The sequence below is a fragment of the Numenius arquata genome, chromosome 1 (genome assembly GCF_964106895.1).
Source record: "Numenius arquata chromosome 1, bNumArq3.hap1.1, whole genome shotgun sequence".
NCBI lineage: Eukaryota > Metazoa > Chordata > Aves > Charadriiformes > Scolopacidae > Numenius > Numenius arquata.
In genome coordinates this window covers 9,710,389-9,731,281 of record NC_133576.1, presented here as the reverse complement: position 1 = coordinate 9,731,281, position 20,893 = coordinate 9,710,389, and the positions used below count along the sequence as shown (strand labels likewise).

The 20,893-nt window shown below is 41.2% G+C and overlaps 1 protein-coding gene across 1 annotated transcript in view; it reads right to left on the bottom strand.

Moving 5' to 3' along the window:
* Window positions 1-20,893, bottom strand: part of CLCN1 (chloride voltage-gated channel 1) — a 44,098-nt gene that overhangs the window by 5,525 nt on the left and 17,680 nt on the right. Inside the window, exons 9-22 of the mRNA XM_074159076.1 lie at window positions 20,089-20,214; window positions 15,532-15,616; window positions 12,893-12,994; window positions 11,009-11,093; window positions 9,695-9,844; window positions 7,011-7,080; window positions 5,298-5,408; window positions 4,955-5,168; window positions 4,100-4,233; window positions 3,363-3,589; window positions 3,151-3,256; window positions 1,818-1,900; window positions 1,028-1,066; window positions 264-368 (exon numbers count right to left, since the gene is read on the bottom strand). Coding sequence (XP_074015177.1) covers window positions 264-368; window positions 1,028-1,066; window positions 1,818-1,900; window positions 3,151-3,256; window positions 3,363-3,589; window positions 4,100-4,233; window positions 4,955-5,168; window positions 5,298-5,408; window positions 7,011-7,080; window positions 9,695-9,844; window positions 11,009-11,093; window positions 12,893-12,994; window positions 15,532-15,616; window positions 20,089-20,214 — 1,637 coding nt within the window. The remainder of the gene's footprint in view (window positions 1-263; window positions 369-1,027; window positions 1,067-1,817; window positions 1,901-3,150; window positions 3,257-3,362; window positions 3,590-4,099; window positions 4,234-4,954; window positions 5,169-5,297; window positions 5,409-7,010; window positions 7,081-9,694; window positions 9,845-11,008; window positions 11,094-12,892; window positions 12,995-15,531; window positions 15,617-20,088; window positions 20,215-20,893) is intronic.

Sequence of the window (20,893 nt, the reverse complement as noted above, 5' to 3'; positions counted from 1 at the left end):
TGGAAAATCCTACATTGGTGTCCAAAAGCTATTTTAATAAGTGCACTCATACTTCTTATCATGTAGCCTTTCATTTTGCAGGTGATTGCAGGTACATGCAGAAGGTTATAGGAACAAACTGACTTCCGTAGCTGATGTTGAAGTAGCTGGTGATAGTAGTTGTAGGTGAAGACAAGGTGAAGAAATATGTCATATACTAGACTTGCAATGATAGATAGGGTGGAGAAAATCAGTGTATGCCTCAGAGAGACATCTGCACCCACCTTGTGCAGGGAAGTTCTTTCCACCAGTTGGAAAGGGGAAGGGTCTATGCGGCAGCTGTCAAAGCACACATTCTTGTTCAGCTCCTCCTGTTCCCAAGCATCTATCTGACACAAGAAAGAAGAGGAATCACTCTTACAGTAATCAGCAGCATTGTTGCTGTCTTGTGTACCCAAGCTAGTCCCATTCTCCTGTTACTGCTTCTTCCTTCCTATGTAGATCATTCATCTTGCCCATTATATCACAGCCCTCAGGTTTCCCATCCCTTCCTTGCCACATGTCAAGTTCCTGTGGAAACAGAGCAATTCCACTACCTCACAGGTTTTCTGAGAAGGTGAGGTTTTGCTCTTTCCTGCTTAAAGAAGGAGTGAACATCTTAGCTTCCCTTTCTGACTGCATCTTCACCTTGTCATTGCAAGATAATAGTTCCTTTGTGTAAAAAATGAAGGAACAACATAGATGCACAGAAAGATTTAGGTGAGGGGGAATCTCTGGTGGTCTCTAGTCCAAACCCCTGCTCACAGCAGGGCTGACTTCAAAGCTAGAGCAGATTAGTCAGAACCTTACTCAGCATATGCAGCAGATCAATCTCTTCTGTTATGGGGTGAGACTTGCCCTCTGTGCAACTCTGAGAAGAAAATGGCTTTAGCTATGGCTTTATCTGCAATCACTGAGGTTGTCAGGGTTCAGGAAGTATTGCATGTGACAGGAAATGGGCAAAAGAAATACTAAATTAACCTCACTCCCTTTCTGCACCCAGTCTTACCTCTTCTGGCCTCATTGTGTCAACGACTTCCTCCGGCTCCTGTAGGAGAAAACACTGTTCAGGACACACAGAGAACCCACAGTTTCACAGAGTACAGAAAGGAAAAATTTGCACAATCTCCTTACCCCATGCGGTCCCCTTTTTGTTCCAAATAGTATATTACTGAGTGTTTAGATTTTCTTTATATTCATACATTATAGTGTACTCTGTACTTGCTGTGCTTCCCCTGCCAATTCCAAGATTGACTATGGTGGAGCAATTCAGGTGCCTAAACACAGTCATCTAGTACTGCTTTAGATGCTCTCAGATATCTCACATGGGGTCCAACCACTGCCCTAGAGTGGATGGGTCTCCTATAGGCTCTGTATGATATTCATAAGATCTGTGCAGATATGTCAGATACCCAAGGGCATCTAACATAGCATAAGGAAAAAGCATTTTTGTTGTTTTTATCTGGCCAAAACTGTTTGCCCAATGGAATAGAACTGCACTTTATTCCAGGTTAATCAAAATAGCATGGAGTTATTAACTGAGAAAAAGATGCCCACACTCAGTCATGATGGTAGCCCTGACACGTGAGCACAGATGGCTCTTCAGGAAGCTGCACGCTCCTTTACAGTAATCACACCCTTTCTCCTTGGAGGGAGTTCCCCACTGATGCTGTCAGAGTTCAGAGCCATAAGCATGTTCACGCTTTGGCCAAATGCTGAATGGCTCTGAGTAGTAGGTTCTATTTCCATTGCATTCCCCTCCCTCTTGAAGGTACTACTAGGCTCTCTGTATCCCTAACCTGGCCGGCACTCTCTGTTTCAAGTGGACGGTTGTAGTGGCACAAGAGCTGCTGGATCAGTTGCCTCAAACTCCTGAAATTGCCTGAAGGATGAAAACAAACACACGAATAAGAGGGAAGGACAAGTTAGAGACAAAAATACAAAGCCCCATGCCCATCTCCTTGCCCAAGGCAGGGTGGGAAATAATATGAGGGATGTAGTAGATGGTATATGACAGGGCTGAGCCAGTCACAATCTAGCATTCAATTTGTAAGATGGTGTCTGGGACATGCTAGTATAAATATTCCTGTGCAATATTTTTTCCTCAAGGAGAGGAAAAAAACCATTGCAAAAAAACCCCAAAGCCCAGAAGCAAGACTACTAACACAGCAAACAGTCTGATACAAGGGATAAAAATGCTGTGACGAGAGGTTTCTGCAGTCCACAAAGAGAATGTCGTTCGGAGGATGAGTATGGAAAGGGGAAGTGAGAATACAAGTACCACTGTACTGCCCTGGAAGCATAAAGAGGATTTTCCTATGCCTTAGAGGTTTATTCATACGAGTGGTGTTGCAGAACCAGAATGTGCTATGTGCGGTATTTTACGTGCTAACCATTGGGTGCCTAAAAGCATGAGCCCTATCCTCTGTATTCATTCTCAAGACTGGGCTACACCTCTGTGCTTACTCACTCTCTGCATATTTCAAGACACATAAAGGAAAAAAACCAAACAAAACACCATCCTGCATAAAATATACATGACATACGAATCAGAAATGAGCTATGAGTACAGTCTTGGAAGCAAAGCTAATACAGGCTGGGGTGGCACACAAAGAACACAATACATCGGTATTTTCCCATGATATTAATGTAGCTGAATCAAAAGAGATCTGTGTCCAAGGGAGGAGCCGTTCAGTTTTGGAGATGGCTGAGCAACAGCCTAAGCTACTCAAAAAACCAGTACACATGTTTAGCGCTCAGGCTGCTTTTCGCAGGGAAAATAATTCATGGGGTGAAGGAGACAAGACCCTTCCATGCAGATTCTCCAGAAAATGTCCGAGGAGATGTTATTGCAAAGGATGGAGTGGGGAGTACCGGCAGAGAGAGAGCAGCCTCAGCGGGTCTACTTTAGCCATGCTCTCTGAGGGATCACAAACAGAAGGCATTTCCAGGTACGTTACACTGATGTTGAGGGGCATTAACAAAGTACCTTTAATACAGGAACAGCAGAGAAAGCTCCTTCTCTCAGTCTCTGGGAACTCAGCACCTCGCACAGGCACGTACACACAGTTAGCATGGAAGCTTCCACAAGCTGGCTAGGATGTGGCTGAGGCATGCCAGAAGTTACCATACCTGGGAGTTGCTGTGGCTCCAAAGTTTCAGGTATTTGTTTAAGAGGACTTGTCGGGCCATTGGGCTCCTCTGGGTAACTGGAAGCGGGACTTGGGGGCCGAGGCAGCTGTTACAGAAAGGGGAGAAAACAAAGTCCACCCTGTGTCATTTCTTTCTCAGCCTCTCCAAATGCCTTACTGCTTCTTAAGCAGTCTCTGTGTTGTCTCCCTCACCTCTCCCTTCTCATCTGTATCCTCATCCTCATCAACATAAGCAAAAGATTCATGCTTCAGCTTTGGCAGGGTTGCCCACGGTCCCTTGCTGTGCCCATCGTAGGGTGACTCAGACAGCTTTTGCTGCATTTCTCTGTTGAGGAGCCGTCGCCGTTCTGGGCTTATATGTCTCTGGAGGAGAGTCTGCAGTTCAGATCGCTCTACAGACCCCAGAAGGATCATGGTTTCTGCATAAGAGAGCAGGGAAGCCATTAAGCCACTTCAAGGTTTTGAATGTCCCCTGCCACCCACTGCCCCTTTGTCCCTCCAACCTCTTAAAAATGCTTGGACTTGTACTATGTAGAGTCATCGACCAGCCCTGGTAGATGCAGCTCATACACTGTGGGGCTGTGGGAAGCTCACCACCCCTGCGTTGTGCCACTCCTCAGCACCACATCAGAAGCAGGCTCTTTACTTATGCAAGATCCCTCCCTGCTGTCACAGTTCAGTCCACAAACTTCCCACACACCTCCCTTACCTCCTGTGTCTGCTTCTCTGCCCACACTCCAGCTTACCTGTCTGACCAGCTGAAACAGCCTCCTGTCATACATCGTCCATAGTGGAAGATTTTTAGGATGATTTTTTTAATGTATTGGGTCACACTATCTCCTGCATAGCATGTAATTTGAAAGCTAGTTTCTTTGGCTCTTTAAGCTGAGACAGTCTTCAGGAAGGACCAGTTTCTCCACATCGCTTACCTGGTGAGTCCACCAAAGGCAAAGTCTTAACGGTGGTGCTTTGGAGTAGAGTTTGCAAGTCTCGGTATTTACAGTTGGAGGAGACAAATTTCACATCTTGGACCATAATATCCTCAACAAAGATATTGTATTTGCTGTGAATTTATGGACAATAAGGGGAAGCATATTAAAAATGTCATAAAAATAAGCATATTAAAAATGTCTACCAGGTGGATTCCGTTAAAGTGTTCTCAACACAGTTGCTAAATAATCTTCTGTGAGAATAACCAAAGAGGACTTTCCAACAGGATCAACACAGATTAAATGGATTTTTATTACAGTTGTATTCCAATCCATTACCCCTCACCACAAAAATACACACACATATATACACATGTATGTATGTATAGATATTTTATATATACATATCTATGTATATGATATATACTAGAGAGAGGAAGACATGCATATGAATTTTGTTTAAAGCAAACTATCCACATAAAATTATATTTTTTTTTATATTTCTCCACTTGCTGGAGAAAAAAAAATCCAAACCCCATTGAATTCAGAAAAAAATGGAAATGAGATACTTGAATTTTAAATTTTTAAACTGAAGCAATGTGGCAGTATTAATACATATTCAGTAATGTTGCAGATTATTTAAAGCTGCGCTTTCAGTGAAAAAACAGAAAAGGACTTTTCTCCATTTCTGTATATGAATCCTAATTCTACTTCTTGCTTTTTCTTGCCGCAGGCCTTTTTATTTCCTCTGTAGTACTATCCCCTTTTCATGACCTTTTATTCTCCCATGGTTTTATCCTCTTCTGCTTTATTTCTTTGCCACTCCCCACCTCCATCTCTGTTCTACCACTGTACCTTATGGGATTCCAGCCCAGGTCTGGCAGGTAGGGCAACTTCTTCACCTGGATGATGCTATCATAGAGGCTGGGCTGCAGACTCTGGGCCACCATGTTGGCAAGAATGACAGCCACCATCATGGGGAGGATGTGAGAGATCTGACCTGTCAGCTCGAAGCAGATCACAGCAGTGGAGACAGTGTGGCTCACTGCTCCTGTCAGAGCTGCTGCACCTTTCCCAGGTAGGGTGGAAAAGAAATAGGGAGAAAAGAAGACTGTACTAAAGAAACAGCATGTCATGTCAACCAGGAAAGTCACGGGGATGGGACTAGGAGAAGAAAAACAAAGACGTGGAGACTCACCAATGACAGCATACCCTCCAGGTAAGATTTGGTAAACAATACCATCAAAGAGGATCCCGTTGGGAAAAAGTGATGCCATGATTTCCCCAATAAGACGCCCAAATGCAGCACCTGGAAAATATCACTGACAATTATGGAATTAACATCTAAGGAACACCTAGTCTGTGCTGTGCAGCTGTGCTCAGCAATCACTAGAGTATTTCTAACAGAAACAAAATCAAAACTTACATTAAAATGGCACTGGGGACTAAACAGGAGTTCTCAGTTACAAAATATAGAAGTTAGACTCCAAGAAGAGTAAAAAGTACTAAGATATGTAAATACAATTGACTCCTTCCATTTAGGCGCATCAAAGCACAGCGGTATTTGTGATTCCCAGGTAGGAGGAAATATTTTTATAATATGTACAATGTCACTCCAGATCACAGTTGACGCCCTTCACATACTCATACTACGAATGTCCAAACACTAGAATCACAGCTCACAGAAGATTTTAGGTGGGAAGGAACTTTTTCAAGGTCTTGCTCTGACTCCTGCTCACAACAGGGCTAATTTCAAAGTGAGATCAGGTCACCCAGGGCCTTGTCCAGGCAAGCTTTAAAAGTCTGCAAGGATGGAGATTTTCCAGCCTTTCTGAGCACCTTAACCAAGGAAACAGTTTTTTTATGTCCCATCAGAATTTCCCCTGTTGCAACTTGTGCCTTTACCTCCTATTTACTGTGTGTGTCTAAGAGGAGTCTTTCTGTCCTCTCTGTCCCCTGCTGCATTAGGTGGTGAAGGCTGGGGTTAGATCCCCTCTTGGCTCTCTCTTCTGCAGGCTGAACAAGCCCAACTTCTTCAGGCTCTCCATGTTTGCTTTGTGCTCCAGCTCCCCAACAATCTCTGTGGCCTGCACCGGACTCATTGCATTTTGTCAAAATCTCTTGTATTGGTGGACACAAAATAGCATAATATTCCAGAATTGTGTCCAAAATACTGAATACAGGGAAATAACCAATTTCTTTCTCTTGCTGGCTAGGCTTTTCCTAATACAGCCTTGTTTGTGGTTAGCCTTCATCACTGCAAGGGCAGGCTACTGACTCATGTTCAGTTGCTACCTGCCAGAACTCAGAGGTCTTTAGTGCACACTATTTCATTTAAGAGCTGTGGGTATGTAATGCTGAACTTCATAAGCCTGTATACTTTAGCCTAACATAGGCTCTCATTCTTAACATTAGCATCATATTTTTTCTACTTTTTGGTGTTGGAATTAAAACCAGTTAAAAACCAATAAACTCCCGCATGTTACCATATTTCAGCCAGATGAAATGAGTAAGTGGTGGATTACATCGCAGGTGCTAGTTTTGAGGTTATCTCTTCTAGTTGGCCTTTAGGGGCAAAAGGAACAACTACTACTAATTGTAGGATGAAAGTTTCTCTGTAGGTGAGGAGACAGAGAAATTAGAAGGCCATGGCTCAGCATGCCTCCCACAGTGGGGCTTTCTTTATGTAAAAGGATAGGGCTTTCCTTCTCAGCATTTGGATTTGGGGAGTGGGAAAATGACAAAAGCACAGACTCAGAGGCTGGTATATGGACTGTTAATTGAGCTTGTCATAGACATCAAGCGATGACTCCTCATCCACTAGAAGAAACCTACTGGGTACGTACGCGATGTCTCTCTTATCCTCTCCACCTGTCAGACCTAAATGCTGCAACACAAAATTGAAACTCACCTAGAACAAAAACAGGCATGAAGCCTCCACAGGGGATTGGCATCGTGGTAGCAATGACAGACATCCAGAACTAGAACAGAGGCAGAGGGTGCAGTTGTTACCGAGCAGCAATAGCATTTCCTGCAGCCCTACTCTACTGCCCAGCGTGTGAATTCATGAGGAGACATGTTCTGAGGGCTCCAGTAGTTCAGCCAGAAAGTGAAGGGCTGTGGGGTGTAAAGGGGAGCTGGAGCAACTCCAACAAGACACCAACACTGGTGCAGAGGACCTCTGGGCGACCACTGTGGTGGTAGGGAAACTGAATCACCAAGGGGATAGGTGAACATGAGAAATCATTTGCCTTGGACCTCAGAACTGGAGATTTTCCACTGCTCCAAACAACTTAGCTTTTCATAGAACAAGGTTGTTAGAGAACAAGATTTCGGTATGAAGGGAACTCTGGAGGTCCCTCCTCCAACTCCCTGCTCCCAGAAGAGCTAATCCGTAAGTTAGATCGGGTTGCTCAGTGCCTTATCCAGGTGAGTTCTGAACATATTGAAGGGTGAGATTCCCCAGCTTTTCTGAGCATTTGTGCCACTGCTGACCCACACTCATTCTCAGGGGAGAATTTTTTCCTGAATTTCAACTGTCATAACTTTTCTTTATTCTAGCTTGTGTCTGTTGTCTTTTATCCTATCACTATGCTGGGCAAAATGATGAAATCTGTCCTGGTACTGCTAAGACCAATTCAAATGCTGACTTAGCCCAGCACATACAGACTTCTGTAGGCAACAGTCTAATCTTGCAAACACCTCAAAGGCCAAAACACTCAGACTTTCTCAGGCAACGTGACAAGAGATTTCCACAATTGAGGAAAACACAGAGAATGCTGCTGTTTCAAAAGTTTGTACAAAGAAGTGTACTGGCAAGATGTCCCTTGCTGCAGCAGTATCATCCATAGGACAGAGACAACCATGGTCCAGCATATCAATACTTTCAGGTATTTCGGGACAATATTCTCCTCAGAGTGGGCAAATCCTTCCGGTTCAAGGTCCACCTTTGAGAAGGTGATGCCTCTGCAGACATTGTTGTAGCTGTAGACAGATGAGATACTAATCTGTAGACAGTTTGGTGAGAGGAAATCAGCTTTTCTGCTGTAACTCTCATAGGACGGCTGGCATAAAAGGGAAAATGAAGCCAAGATATAGCCTGCTATTTAGGAAAGCCCTCTAAGAAGGTAACAAAGAGCCCACAGAACAGCATTTCTCATCCCATGGAAGAGGAACATGCTATGAGGATGGGTTGGACCATCAATTTGATACTGGCTGTTGCTCTTCCTTTCATAAGCCATTTGAATATTCAAAAGGAGAAGTTCCTGGCTGGCTACAGAGGCCAGCAAGCTGCTAAGCTCTGTGTTTGCAGTATCAAACCCAGACCAAATACATCTGAGATGTGGGACTGTAGTGCAGTGGAGAATCAGGCCAAGTCTTTGCCCAGAGCTGAAACAGCAGTTTCTTTTTTATGATGTGATGTATCCCAACTCTGAGTATATCCAGAAGAAAATAAACTTCTTGGAGCAGTTATCTAGTGAGTTGAGAAAGCCTTTAGTTAATGGGACAAGGTCAATAAATCTAATGTCTGAGGATACAGCTCTTCCAAAGGTGGAACGGGTGGACTCAGGATAGATACACTATGTAGTCCATTCCTCTTTTATTCAAGTAAATGTGACCTTATCTGCTTGGTACACTATAATCAGAATTATCACAGAAGCAGAACTCTTAACGGCCTGTCAGAAATTCGATACAGTGTTTTACTTTAGGTGGAATCAGCTGTGTCAATCAATCACTGATGTCCATTCCTGATCTACTGAAATGTTGAACTGATACTGCAAGGTGGCTTCAGCTCTTTCGCTCCTTTCAAGAAAAAAAAAAATTCAACATTTCTATGATATTTTTACCCTTTTATCTCCCCTCCTGCCTTCAGAAAACCTCTTTCTTGCTACTTGTATTTAGAACACTGGAATATAATGTTTTCTTCTTTCAAATCTCTTTTCTTGCTCTGTCATGTATCAGTTACCCAGCTGATCCCTTCAGAGGCTGAACAGTTGCAACTTCCACAGACCATGTCAGCTCAGAACATTTAATCTGCTCTTGCTTTCCAAGAAGTGAGCAAAAAACTGTTTTCAGCTGCATTTCTCCATCAAGTTACAGTACTTCTGACAAATCCTTGAGCCTCACAAAACTACAGATTGTGCTTCCATATTCTTATGTGTCTCCTATCTGTAGTCAGGAATATCAAGTAGACTGTATCAGACTTCATTTAGACCAAACATAAATTATCTGAGAGCTTTTTACTAAATTATTTATTTTTGTGGAACTTGAGAAATCTTTCCTGATGTAGTCCTCCCTACCAACTACTATGCAGTGGGTAGCAAGGGTCATTCAGTAGGATGCACGAGGAAGATGACCTGGGGATGCAGTGAAGAAGGTCAATAAATTAAGCCAGGGAAATATTCCCTAATAAATTTGGTAATCTTGCATTCAAGGTGGGCAAACATCACACCAAAAGATGTAAGAACCCACTGCAGTTGTAGTGCTTCATTCGATACCCAGCAACTCCTCATTGGCTGTTCACAAACTATTTCACAAAGGATCAAGAACATTCACTCTGAGTGGGGAAGGTTTATGGTGAGCTGGGTTTCTTACCTTCATAACAAAGAAGAGCAGGATGATGATGAAGACGCTGACTTTAGGATGGATCCAGGCAGCAGATTTCCCTAGGATCTGAGGGTCCCCTGTGAATTTTGCCCAGGTATAGTTATCAAAGAGAGAGCTGATGGCTTCCCGTGGCATCAACTAAATGGCAAAAAAACAGGCATGAGCCATGAGATTAGAACGAGTAAATATTCTATCTCTGTTCCAAGAAAGTGGAGGAGATTTTTACTTCAGTAATTCATGATTATGAGGCTTAATTCACATGTTTAATCTTCAGGAAGAGAGACAGGGGTTTACCTGAACTGGTGAAAGGATAACTACTTTTACACACAGGGTAACATCTTCCTTATTACATGCTTAGGAGAGTGGACCTTTTTCAAGTTTTATATGAAGGAGATAGCAGAGATCATGAGTCTCAGAATATAGTCCTTCCTCAGTCCAAACTCCTCCCATATCTTTCTTCCCATTTCTATGACAGAATCACAGAATGATATGGGGTTGGAAGGGACCTCTGGAGATATCTAGTCCAACCCCCACTGCCAGAGCAGGTCCACCTAGAGCAGGTTGCACAGGAACATGTCCAGGCGGGTTTTGAACGTCTCCAGAGATGAAGACTCCACCACCTCTCTGGGCAGCCTGTTCCAGTGCTCTGCCACCCTCAAAGTAAAGAAGTTCTTCCTCATGTTTAGGTGGAACTTCTTATGTTCAAGTTTGTGCCCATTTCCTCTTGTCCTGTCACTGGGCATCACTGAAAAAATACTGGCTCCTTCCTCTTGACACCCACCCTTTAAGTATTTATAGGTGTTGATCAGATCCCCCCTCAGCCTTCTCTCCTCCAGACTAAAAAGACCCAAGTCCCTCAGCCTTTCCTCATAAGAGAGATGCTCCAGGTCCCTAATCATCTTTGTGGTCCTCTGCTGTACCCTCTCCAGCATTTCCCTGTCTTTGTTGAGCTGGGAAGCTCAGAGCTGGACACAGTGCTCCAGATGGGGCCTCACCAGGGCAGAGTACTGGGGCAGGATGACCTCTCTTGACCTGCTAGTCACACTCTTCCTGATGCACCCCAGGAGAGCTTTGGCCTTCTTGGCCACAAGGGCACATTGCTGGCTCATGGTCATCCTGTTGTTCACCAGGACTCCCATGTCTTTTTCCTCAGAGCTGCTCTCCAGCAGGTCAGCCCCCAACCTGTACCGGTGCATGGGGTTATTCCTCCCCAGGTGATGACATAAGGTTACTGGGGCACAGGATAAGGGGAGACTGTTCCGCAGAATCACACAGAATTGCAAATACATATCCCACGCTCACCTCTCCTGCCATGAACTGCCCAAATCCGGGAGGAAAAGTCATAGTTGCTATAAGGAAGGTTATAACCCCAGGGTATATGAGGCGGCTGAAAAGAAAGAAAAGTTTATTGAAATATAAACCCACATTCTTTTATTGTAGCACTATCCCTTCAGGACTATAAATGCTATTTCTGTGAAAGCTCTCTGCCACATTTGTATCCATCACTTCGGAGTTCTGTTACTGTCAATTTAATGCTCTGCTCTACTGATCATCATCACTCATAGAGAGTTCAACTGTCAGCAATGACATTTTTCCCATCAGAATTAATGTCATGGGAGGGATGGAGGGAGAGAGGGATGTACGAAATGCATAAACTTGAATGCGTAGCAGGGTAGATGTGTATTTACAATGATGTATCGACCTATTGTCAAAAGCCAGCACCTCCTCCATTTGTCCTGATTATGCCAGTCTTGCTTCTTCATCACCCGTGCAATGTATCCTGTCCTAGTGTATTTAAATGTAGGGGGGTTTCCTACATTTCTGTGTGCATCCCCCACTGCATTAATTCTTATGAGAAAAGCTGCTTTTCTTTCCATTGCATTGCTGACCGTCCCAATTTTTGGGAAGGTGTCCTTGGTGGCCAGTGGATCTAACTATGCCAGGCCAGTCGGGCATAGCTGGAGAGCAGGGTGAAGTCATCTGTGTTTTCCTGCTGCTGTGTCCAGTCCCAGGATGGGTTTCTGGATGAACTGTAACACCTCATGGGCACTAAGACAACATGAGTCTAAGCTCCCTCCACATGCTGGACTAAGCCTGTCAGGTCTCCCCTGACAAACTGCTGTGTTCCCTACAGGAAGTTCTGGCAGAGATGCTGTGGTATGCAGGAAGACAAAATGTAACCTTTAATTTCTTTCTGTCTTAGGACCTACAAAATTCTGAGAACTTAGTCAAAAGTTTAAAGTAAATTCCCACTTTTCAGGCTTTGCTCCACTTCTCTATTAACTTTGATGGCTCTGCTGGTGCTTGTGAGTAATGCTACATAGTGAAGAAAGACAATTTTTCTTCCACATAATAAATTAAGTTAGTTTGAACCTCTTTTTACATAGTGGTTTTCTTCTGCTTAGATCTGCAAGTTGCTAAGAAATGTAGGTCCTCCACACCTCTCAACTTAAAAAATTCTCATAGTATCAGATTTCTTCTGTAAAGAGACTGAGTCATTTATACTTAGCAGATGTCACAGTTACCTTTTCTTCTTCAGGTTATAAATTTATTAGAAACGGGAAAAAATATCAAGTGCCCCGTAAAACCTTTATTGCTAAGATTTTTATTTTGTTTTGCATTTCTCTTCCATGCTGCAATTCTCACCATTTGGCTACTATCAGTTTTGGCTTTTGGTTTGTAAGTATGCAGTAATTGCAATACTGCAGCACATTCTTTACAATTTTTCCTACATTTTGGTTAAGAAAAAAATTAGATTTTAAAGACATAGTTAGATTTCAGTTGTATTTAATTTTCTGAAAATATAAATGAACTTGAATTTATTTTTTACAGTTTCTAAAACATTAAACAGAAGCAGCATGATCTTAAGAAGCCCGAGCATTGATTTTCTAATTAAAAATATTTTCTGTCCAATCAATAGTTTTCCTTGTCCTCTAAATGAATATTACAGAGTCTCCTTTCTAAATCCAGAAGCTATTTGAAACTATTGGGGAAGAAAATCCAATGCAGAACAAATTCTCTTGATGTTTGCAGGTATTTTACTCTCATATAATTTCAGTTTCTCATATTTTTACTATCTTACATGTGATCTAGTTCTACTAGGTTCCAGAAAGCATTTGTTACTCTCCAATACCAGTAGGGTATAAAAATCTGGTCCCTAAAGAGAGTATCTTCAAAGGCACTCACTATTTGGTGAGAAACTGGCTCAGAGCCGTATGACGCCGGATGCATAGGACCACTTGGCGATTGAGATAAACAAAAAATGCTCCAAGGAATCCAGAACATATCCTAAAGTGGAAGAAAATAAATAAAATCATACCAAACGAGGTAATACACAAACCACCAACCAAGAAAATGAATTTAAGTGTTTCTCATCCTCAGCTGTTTACGAAGCATTTTAAATGTCACCTAGAGGGTTACTCCTACAGCGACTCACTTGAAGACATTGACTCCCTGATGAAAGGGGAGAGATTATTTTTGACCTGTTTGTAACACACACTGCCGTTTTATCACTAAACTTTCTCTTGCTTAGAGAAGGAAATTGTATCTATAAAAATCTATAGAATAATCTATAATAATAATATATAAAAAGGGACTGACAGATCTTAGTGGGGGCTGGTGAAGAACAACTGGGCAAAGACCAGTATTGTCAGAACTTAGACATCAGGTTGGAACAGGAAAGAGTAAAAAATGAAGGGAGTTTAACTCCGATTCAGCAAAATTATACACCTACATCAAAAGCAATAGCAACTGTTGTGCCTTTAGCAAAGTATGCCATCTCTATGATCTTAATCACTTAGGCCTACGTTCCTGATCTTAATAAAGTCAAAAAAGTATAGTTATCTAAGACTGGTCTTGATCCTTATGGTCTGTAGCTTAAGAGGACCTGGAAAAATAGGGCCTAATACTCATAGGTGAAGTAAAAAAAAAAAAAAGTGAAAAAAAGACTGCATTTAGAATTGGTACAGGGAAGTATTATTTTATGTGGCAAATAAATTAACCCACACAATACTGAAGACAAACAGATAACATTTTCATTCTATTGATTTTTAAAATGAACAGAACTTTCCCTTTTATATATTATGGAGGCTTTCGCCAAATCTCATTAAAAGATTAATTTAGCTTGCTTTAAAAGCTGTATGTTAAAAAAATCCTGCTTGATCATTTAAAAAAATTACATAGAAACAAGTTTAAACTAAATATAAAGCTGTTCACAGACAAACACATCCAATGAATTTCTCTTAAATATTTTAAGCCAGCACTGTTTAGCACTAGTGTTAAAATAGACCAGTCCCTTAGGCAACATAAGCCTAAGGGCTGCACAGTGAACTGAATTTCTTTATACTAAAAAATAGATCCCTCCATTCCTGCCTATGAATTTGTCAATAAAACAGAAGTGCTTCTCCTGTATATATTTTGCAAATTAACAACATTTGCAGACACAGAAGAACAAGATCTACCTGTTAACAGTGCTTGGGCTGGCTCAGTTTTTTTGTCCTATCTGAAAGTGAAGAAATATGTTGGATAGAAAGAGAGTTCAGCTTTGAGACTTAAGAGAATTTGGAACATTCCAAGTTGGCATCAGGACTTTATCCAAGGACTTTATGCAAGTCTTTCGCCTGTGTTTTTAAAAATACCACATGGGACACCCAGGCATTTAAAAGCATTTCACAGTTGTCGTGTACTCCTTTCCTAGCTTATATGCAGTACTGAAAAAACCAGCTCTGCCAACTCTGTTCAAAACACACGAGGACAAGAAATTTTGCATTCTATCAGCTGTAAATCATAAGGGTTACATTCTTCCTTGCCAGTCTAAACAAATAGATTCCCCTGAGTTCAGCATGCAAGTCTATTTAAGGAAAAGAACAACGTGGATACATATTACTAGCAAAAGTTCCTGTATATTTATAGATTTTCAACATATCTGATGTTTTCAAAAAAATCTCACTTTAGCTCGTATTCAAGTAAATGAATATAAGGGCAGTTTACTAAAAGGAGCTGGAAACCCTCAAATATATTTCTAGTCTTAGATCCAGGCCTTGCAACAGAATATGTTCACAACATCAGCACAGGTATTTGTTCCAACAGTATATTCCCTTCACTACTGCTCTGCAGTCATTTCCCTTGCACTGCTCTCAACTTCTAACCCAAGACTTTTCCTCACAGCTATTCCAAACTCAGTTTTTCTCTAGTATTTCCCAATTCTCTTATCATTTTTCTTAAGTTCATTCTTTCATTTCCCAAAATTTCATCCATAAATGAAACTGACTCAGGTATCCCCACAAATAAAATAAAACACTCATCTTCATAAATTTACTGCTGTTCTCACTGAATCCAATTATGGTTCAGTTACCCTTGCCACCATGTTGAGTGTACCAACCTCTCTTGAAAAGGATAACCATTCTGACTTTGTAAAAGGGAAACTTCCTGGTTAATTCTTTTGTCCCATTTTTGTCAAGTGAAAAGGCTGTACTTGTTGGGTCAGTTCATTTGGGGATACCATCAAAACAGTTAAAGGGCCAGTCAATAGATCTATACCCAGAGCCTAAACCAAGTTAGACTTACTTTTTTCCCCAGAACTTAATTTCTGAAAAAGTTATGTGGAAATGAAATAACAAACAGCTTGATAATACTCCCATTTCCTTCCTTACCCATTGTGCTACATGGACATAATTTCTGAAGGAGGAATCTCAACAAGCAGTGGACTTATTTGTGACAATCAAAATGTCTAACAGAGATGTATGTAACTCTTTTTCAAAATAATTCCTAAGAGAGCTCACATGATAACCTTTGTAGAGCAAGGAGCCAGGTTCCATGGAACTTACCCTATTACAGCAAATGCTGGCAGCTCTTGCAGATCAAAGGGGAAATCCATGCGAAAGTTTGTTCTGAACAGGGCTGTGATGGTAACTGTGAGACAAGAAAAAGATAGAGGAAGAAAGGGAATAATGACATGAGAAGTTAAATGCCATAAAAGCTAAGGTTAGGGACAGGGGAACTAGTTTTTACACGCTCCTGTGTGACATTATATACAATATTACAGATTGGAATACTGCTCTGATTATAGTAGCGCCTATTTTTGAGCACTTGCAACACTAGCAGTCTAGATGGTATAGGTTTGTTTTTAGAGAATGTATATATTTTTTAGCTACAATCTCAGATTTTTAAAGGGTTTTCTTTTCTTTCTTTTCTTCTACCATCCATTCTCTAGAAAATAAAAACTTTTCCCACTATACTCACTGACTCTGAAAACTCCCTTTGCTAAGGCAGGCAGTGCTTACATATCTGGACAAGCTGTGTCACAAACAATTGTGGTTGCCTTCTAGAAACAAAACTGAGATCCTCTCTGAACTTATATCTGCAATATTTTTGACTGGCACCAAAAGAATGAAAGTCTTAGAAATCAGAAATGGAAAAGATCAGCTACACCTCATCTTCTCCAGCTCCTGGTAGTGTTGCACTGTGAAAATGACTCAGATATTGAAACCTGTCCTGCTTTTACATGGAGGTACCTAATTGTGTGGAAACAGTAAATATGTGTATGTCAACAGGCGACATACAAACTAACAATCTAGTGCAGAGTGGAAATGCAGCTGAATGAGGGTGGATGTAAATCCCAACTTGCTCTGGATGAAGGAATTATTTGCATAATGAGGAAAGAAAAGAAGTGGTGAAAATCTAGCATTATATGATTATTACAGGAGACAGTAATTACTTGTTAATTGTCCAGACGGGACTAGGTTTAGAGCAATGATTTAATCAGATCTCTGTGGGTTACATTACATGAGATACCTAAGCTTGTCTAACCACACGCTGCTATTCAAAACGGGAAGATCTTATTCCCTGCCTCTTCACCATGCTCCTTCCCTCCTGGATGCACTGTTCTCCCCTCCAGTCGGATCTACTCTGACATATGTCAAAGCCTTCACTGAGTTCTTTCACCTAATAAAAACCTACCCAAAAAAAAACCCCAAAAAACTACGGGCACTTTTTCTGGAAAAGTCCTCTGCCAGGGAAATGAGTTGAATGGAGGGGTCCAATGAACACAGAGGTGGTACAAGGGAGGGGCAGAAGAACAGTCAGGGACAGAAGACAGTGAAAAGCAGGATGTCAGGGTGTCCTCTTTTTTGCTAGATCAGCCCAAGAAAGAGATCATCTCAATTTAGTTTTAGGAAACAGATAATCCAAATCACTAAATGACAATGCATTAAAAAGTATAGTAGGGCTCACTTTCGAACAATTTTGCTGCAGGGCCGCAAAAACGACCAGAGCAAAGGGAAACAGTCACAGCACTTAGTCTGAGTCTTTCTAGGTTCCCTCTCTAGTCCCACAAGACAGAAAGAGAGTTCTACAGAAAGATTCATCCACCTATCTTCATCTTCTTTCCTGAGTGACTAAGCCATCCTGAAACTGAATGGCTAAGGCCTTTTCTCTCCATTGGCTACAAACTCTACTAGTTTAGAGTAGCTGTCCAACTCTTTACAAGGTGAAAGTCAAAAAGAAGTAAAAAGAAATGACAAAGTCTAGTTTATGGGAAAGTTACTTAAAAAAGCTTTGGACTGTAAAATAACACTGAGCCGTGTGTAGAAGTGATCAGAAGGAGCAAGAGGAAGGCAAGGTGTAAAACACTATGGCAAATAAGATGAAGGCTCAGAACATGGTGAAACAGAAATCCTGAAAATAGCCATAGTACCTATGTAGCAGAGTTGCTAATTGTTGTCTTGGGGGCCTGTGGTGTTGAATGGACTTCTTCAGAGGTCAATATTGGAACCGATTCTGTTTAGCATCTGTCCTAGATTATAGAACTCGCTCATCAGTGACCATACTGAACTGAGGAAGGAGAAAAGGGGGTGGTTTGTCACTTGGAAGGCTTCACTCAGAGTGGTCTCCACAAACTGGAAGAGCTGACTAGTAGGAACATCATAAACTCAACAAAGACAAATATTTAGTCCTACACCTGGAATGGTAGGTGTGTCAGTACAGCCTGGGGGCCTAGAGAACAGGAGAAACTCTGCTCTCATGCCAGTGGGTTCTGGTGGATACAATGCTAATATGTGCCCTTGTGGCAATGAAAGCTAACCACATAGTGGGCCACATCAGCAAAAGCACAACCAGCCAGTGGAGGGTGGTGATTATTGCCTTCTATATGGCATTGATGAAGCCACATCTAGAAAACCCAGTACAAATGAAATGTTGCAGAACTGGAGAGAGTCCAGTGGTGAGCCCCAAGATGGTCTAGGGCATGGGCACAGGGAGAGGCTGCAGGAGCTATGTCTACTCAGCCTCAAAATGAGAAGGCCCAAGGGGGTTCTAACAACAGTCTCCCATCATGGGGAAGTTGTAAAGCCACAGTGAAAGAAAAAGAGGCAATGGACACAACTTCCAACATAGGGATTTTGTCTACATATAATGAGCAAATGCTTCCTTTTGGGGAGGCGGTTCAGCACTGGAACAGGTGCCCAGAGAGGCAGTGGAAAGTTGACTCTGCTGTAAGCAGGATTTTGGAGTAAAGAGCTCCAGAAGTGTCCTCCAAACTAAATCTTTCTATGATTTTATGATTCAGAATTCTCTGTGGAAGACAGCAACATCTGCACGTGATACTGAATTAGTCTACCCTCGTTGGAAGCAGAGAGGATTGCATAAGAAAGGCGATGTTCTGTCTTGATGAATGCAAAGTAATGTAGTAGGGGAAGGTTGATTGATACATTAGAAAGGAATCTAATTTAACAATAGTATTTCAAGATGGACCATTGGATTAGTGTAGACAGCTCTACAAAAATGGTCTTTTTACCTTTTTCCTAACTGCAGCTCCTAAAAACGTGCAGAAGCTGCATAAAAATGATATCATAATTCACAGTATTGTATTGCAATATTGTAATGCCTTCCAACAGATCCATGCAATAGCCACACCTGCTTGGAACTCTGATCGTCTTATCTCAAAAACATTCTGGAAAAGAGGTGACTTAAGAAAAACCCTTGCATGAACCAAGACTGAAAAGACCAGGATTGTAACTTTCAGAAGGAAATGAGCAAGAAAAGACATGAAAGATAAGTTGGAGCAGGCATGATAAAAAATCATGAAATAATGAATTACTTTGCTAGACAAAAGATTCTAGTTCCTTAATACAAGGACAAGGACACTGCCAACACAGACAAAGAAAATTCAGAACTATGAAAATGAACTATTTTTCATAGACAATTGGATAATGGAACTTTTTAACCCAGTCAGTCAATGAAGCAGAACGTAAGGAGCCATTAGTGGGTATTAAAGCTGTCCAGATGATTTTTGAAGAAGGGATAGTAATTAAGATGTTTCAGAATTAAGCTAATTTCTAATGATTTGGGAGATCAGCAAGGGAGCTAGAGTAGATAAAGTGAAGGATAGGATATTATCTCCTGTCATCTGCCTTTGAATTTCTTATATTTTCCTCTGGAAAGAACAAAAAGATGTGTTTTCTGTTGCAAATCTGATGGTTGAATAGCCCTCAATAAGAGGCAGCGTTTCCCAAAGAAAGCTATATTCACTTTCTATATTCAAGTAGAAGTGTAGCCACTTTCTATATCCAAGAGAATATTCAAGCCAAATAATGTTTTAGCACCAAAAAATAAAAAAAAATCCAACCCTGTGAAGTCAAGAGAGATGTAAGTTCTAGCAGTTTTAAGTAAGGGAACTGCCCACATGGAGCTCAGATCAATAAAATAGATATAACTGTAAGAATAAAAGATAAAGACATTATAAGCAAGAAGTTTACAAAGAAATAACAGCCTTCTGCATCAGCTGGAACTCAATTCCCACAGTGTCCGAAATGCTCTCCTGAACAAGCTTGACCTGTGCTATTCCTCTCTGCACAAATCTTGCGCTCACACTTTGCAGTTACTTGAGACAGTTATGTTTTAAGGACCTTCAGTCAGACCCTACCAACCCTGCAGCCTCATAATCATTTTATCATCTCAGTTTTCTAGACTATTTGGTTTTTATGCTGCTAGTCAAGATTCGACCAAAGCAGACCATGGCATACCCAGCAGGTCACAGCAGCATACACTATGTATTGCATCCTCTGTGATGGGATACCTCTGTACTTGCAGCCTTGACATTATCCTGAATAGAGGTAAAAATCCCACCTCAGGGGGCCTCTTACTTGCTGAGGACTCTTATTTAGTCATTTTTCAGTCATAAGCCCAGCACACCTAGGAATAGGTTGGGTTATGCAATTGATGACATAAGGTACTTCCCTTTCTCTTTCCTTCTGTACTGGTGGAATTCACACGTCATGGCAGAAGTTTCAAACATCGTACAAGGTTGTGGTTTTGAGGAAGATGGAAAATCATAAACTAATAGAGCAACTTTTGTCCGAAGAGAGTAGGAATGGCTCTTAGCTTACCTGCATCCTTGTTCCAAACAGCAAGGACTCGGAAAATGAAGGCACTAAAGGTAGCTGCAAAGAAACCTCTCCAATAATTGCGCACAGCAAAGTAAGTGGAAGTGACCTCAATGCTGAAAAGGACCCCTAGAAAGAGATGGAAAGGGAGCAAAGTTAAAATCAGAAGTGAGGTGTTAGAGGCATGAGAGAGGCTTCTAAATAGTCTTCTAGAGCAGTGGTCTCCACACTTTGATCATGCACCACTACCAACAAAAGATTTTTGAGCAGGTACCCCCAAATATATGTGTATTTACTTAAAAATTATATAAATTTACTACTGTACTAATATATTAAGTACAATGCAAAACATACACATAAAAAAAGCAACTAAAAAGGACAAGGTAAAGATGAAATAAACAAAACTTAAAAAATAATTTGTTTTATATATTAATGGAACAAAATTTTTTTTGTTCTCACTAAAAATATTGATATTCTTTCTTTTTGAAAATCTTGATTTAACACTTTGTGATAAAGTGATTCAAAGGTCTGGTTCTATGCTCAGTTTATTTTGATATTTGGTCTAATGGCTGTCATAGCTGAAAAAGATATCTCACAAAGATACACAGATCTAAATGCAAGAAATGCATCATTGGCTGGGCTGACTAAATCATGATACTATTTTTTCAATCCCATTCACCACTTGTGCAAAGATTTTTGTTGAAATTTGGATAGTAAATTTCCATCTTCCCTGATGTCAATCAGTTGTTCTTGCAAACTAATCAGAAGGTGTTGAATTTGTATATCTTTAACAAATGGATTCAAAACC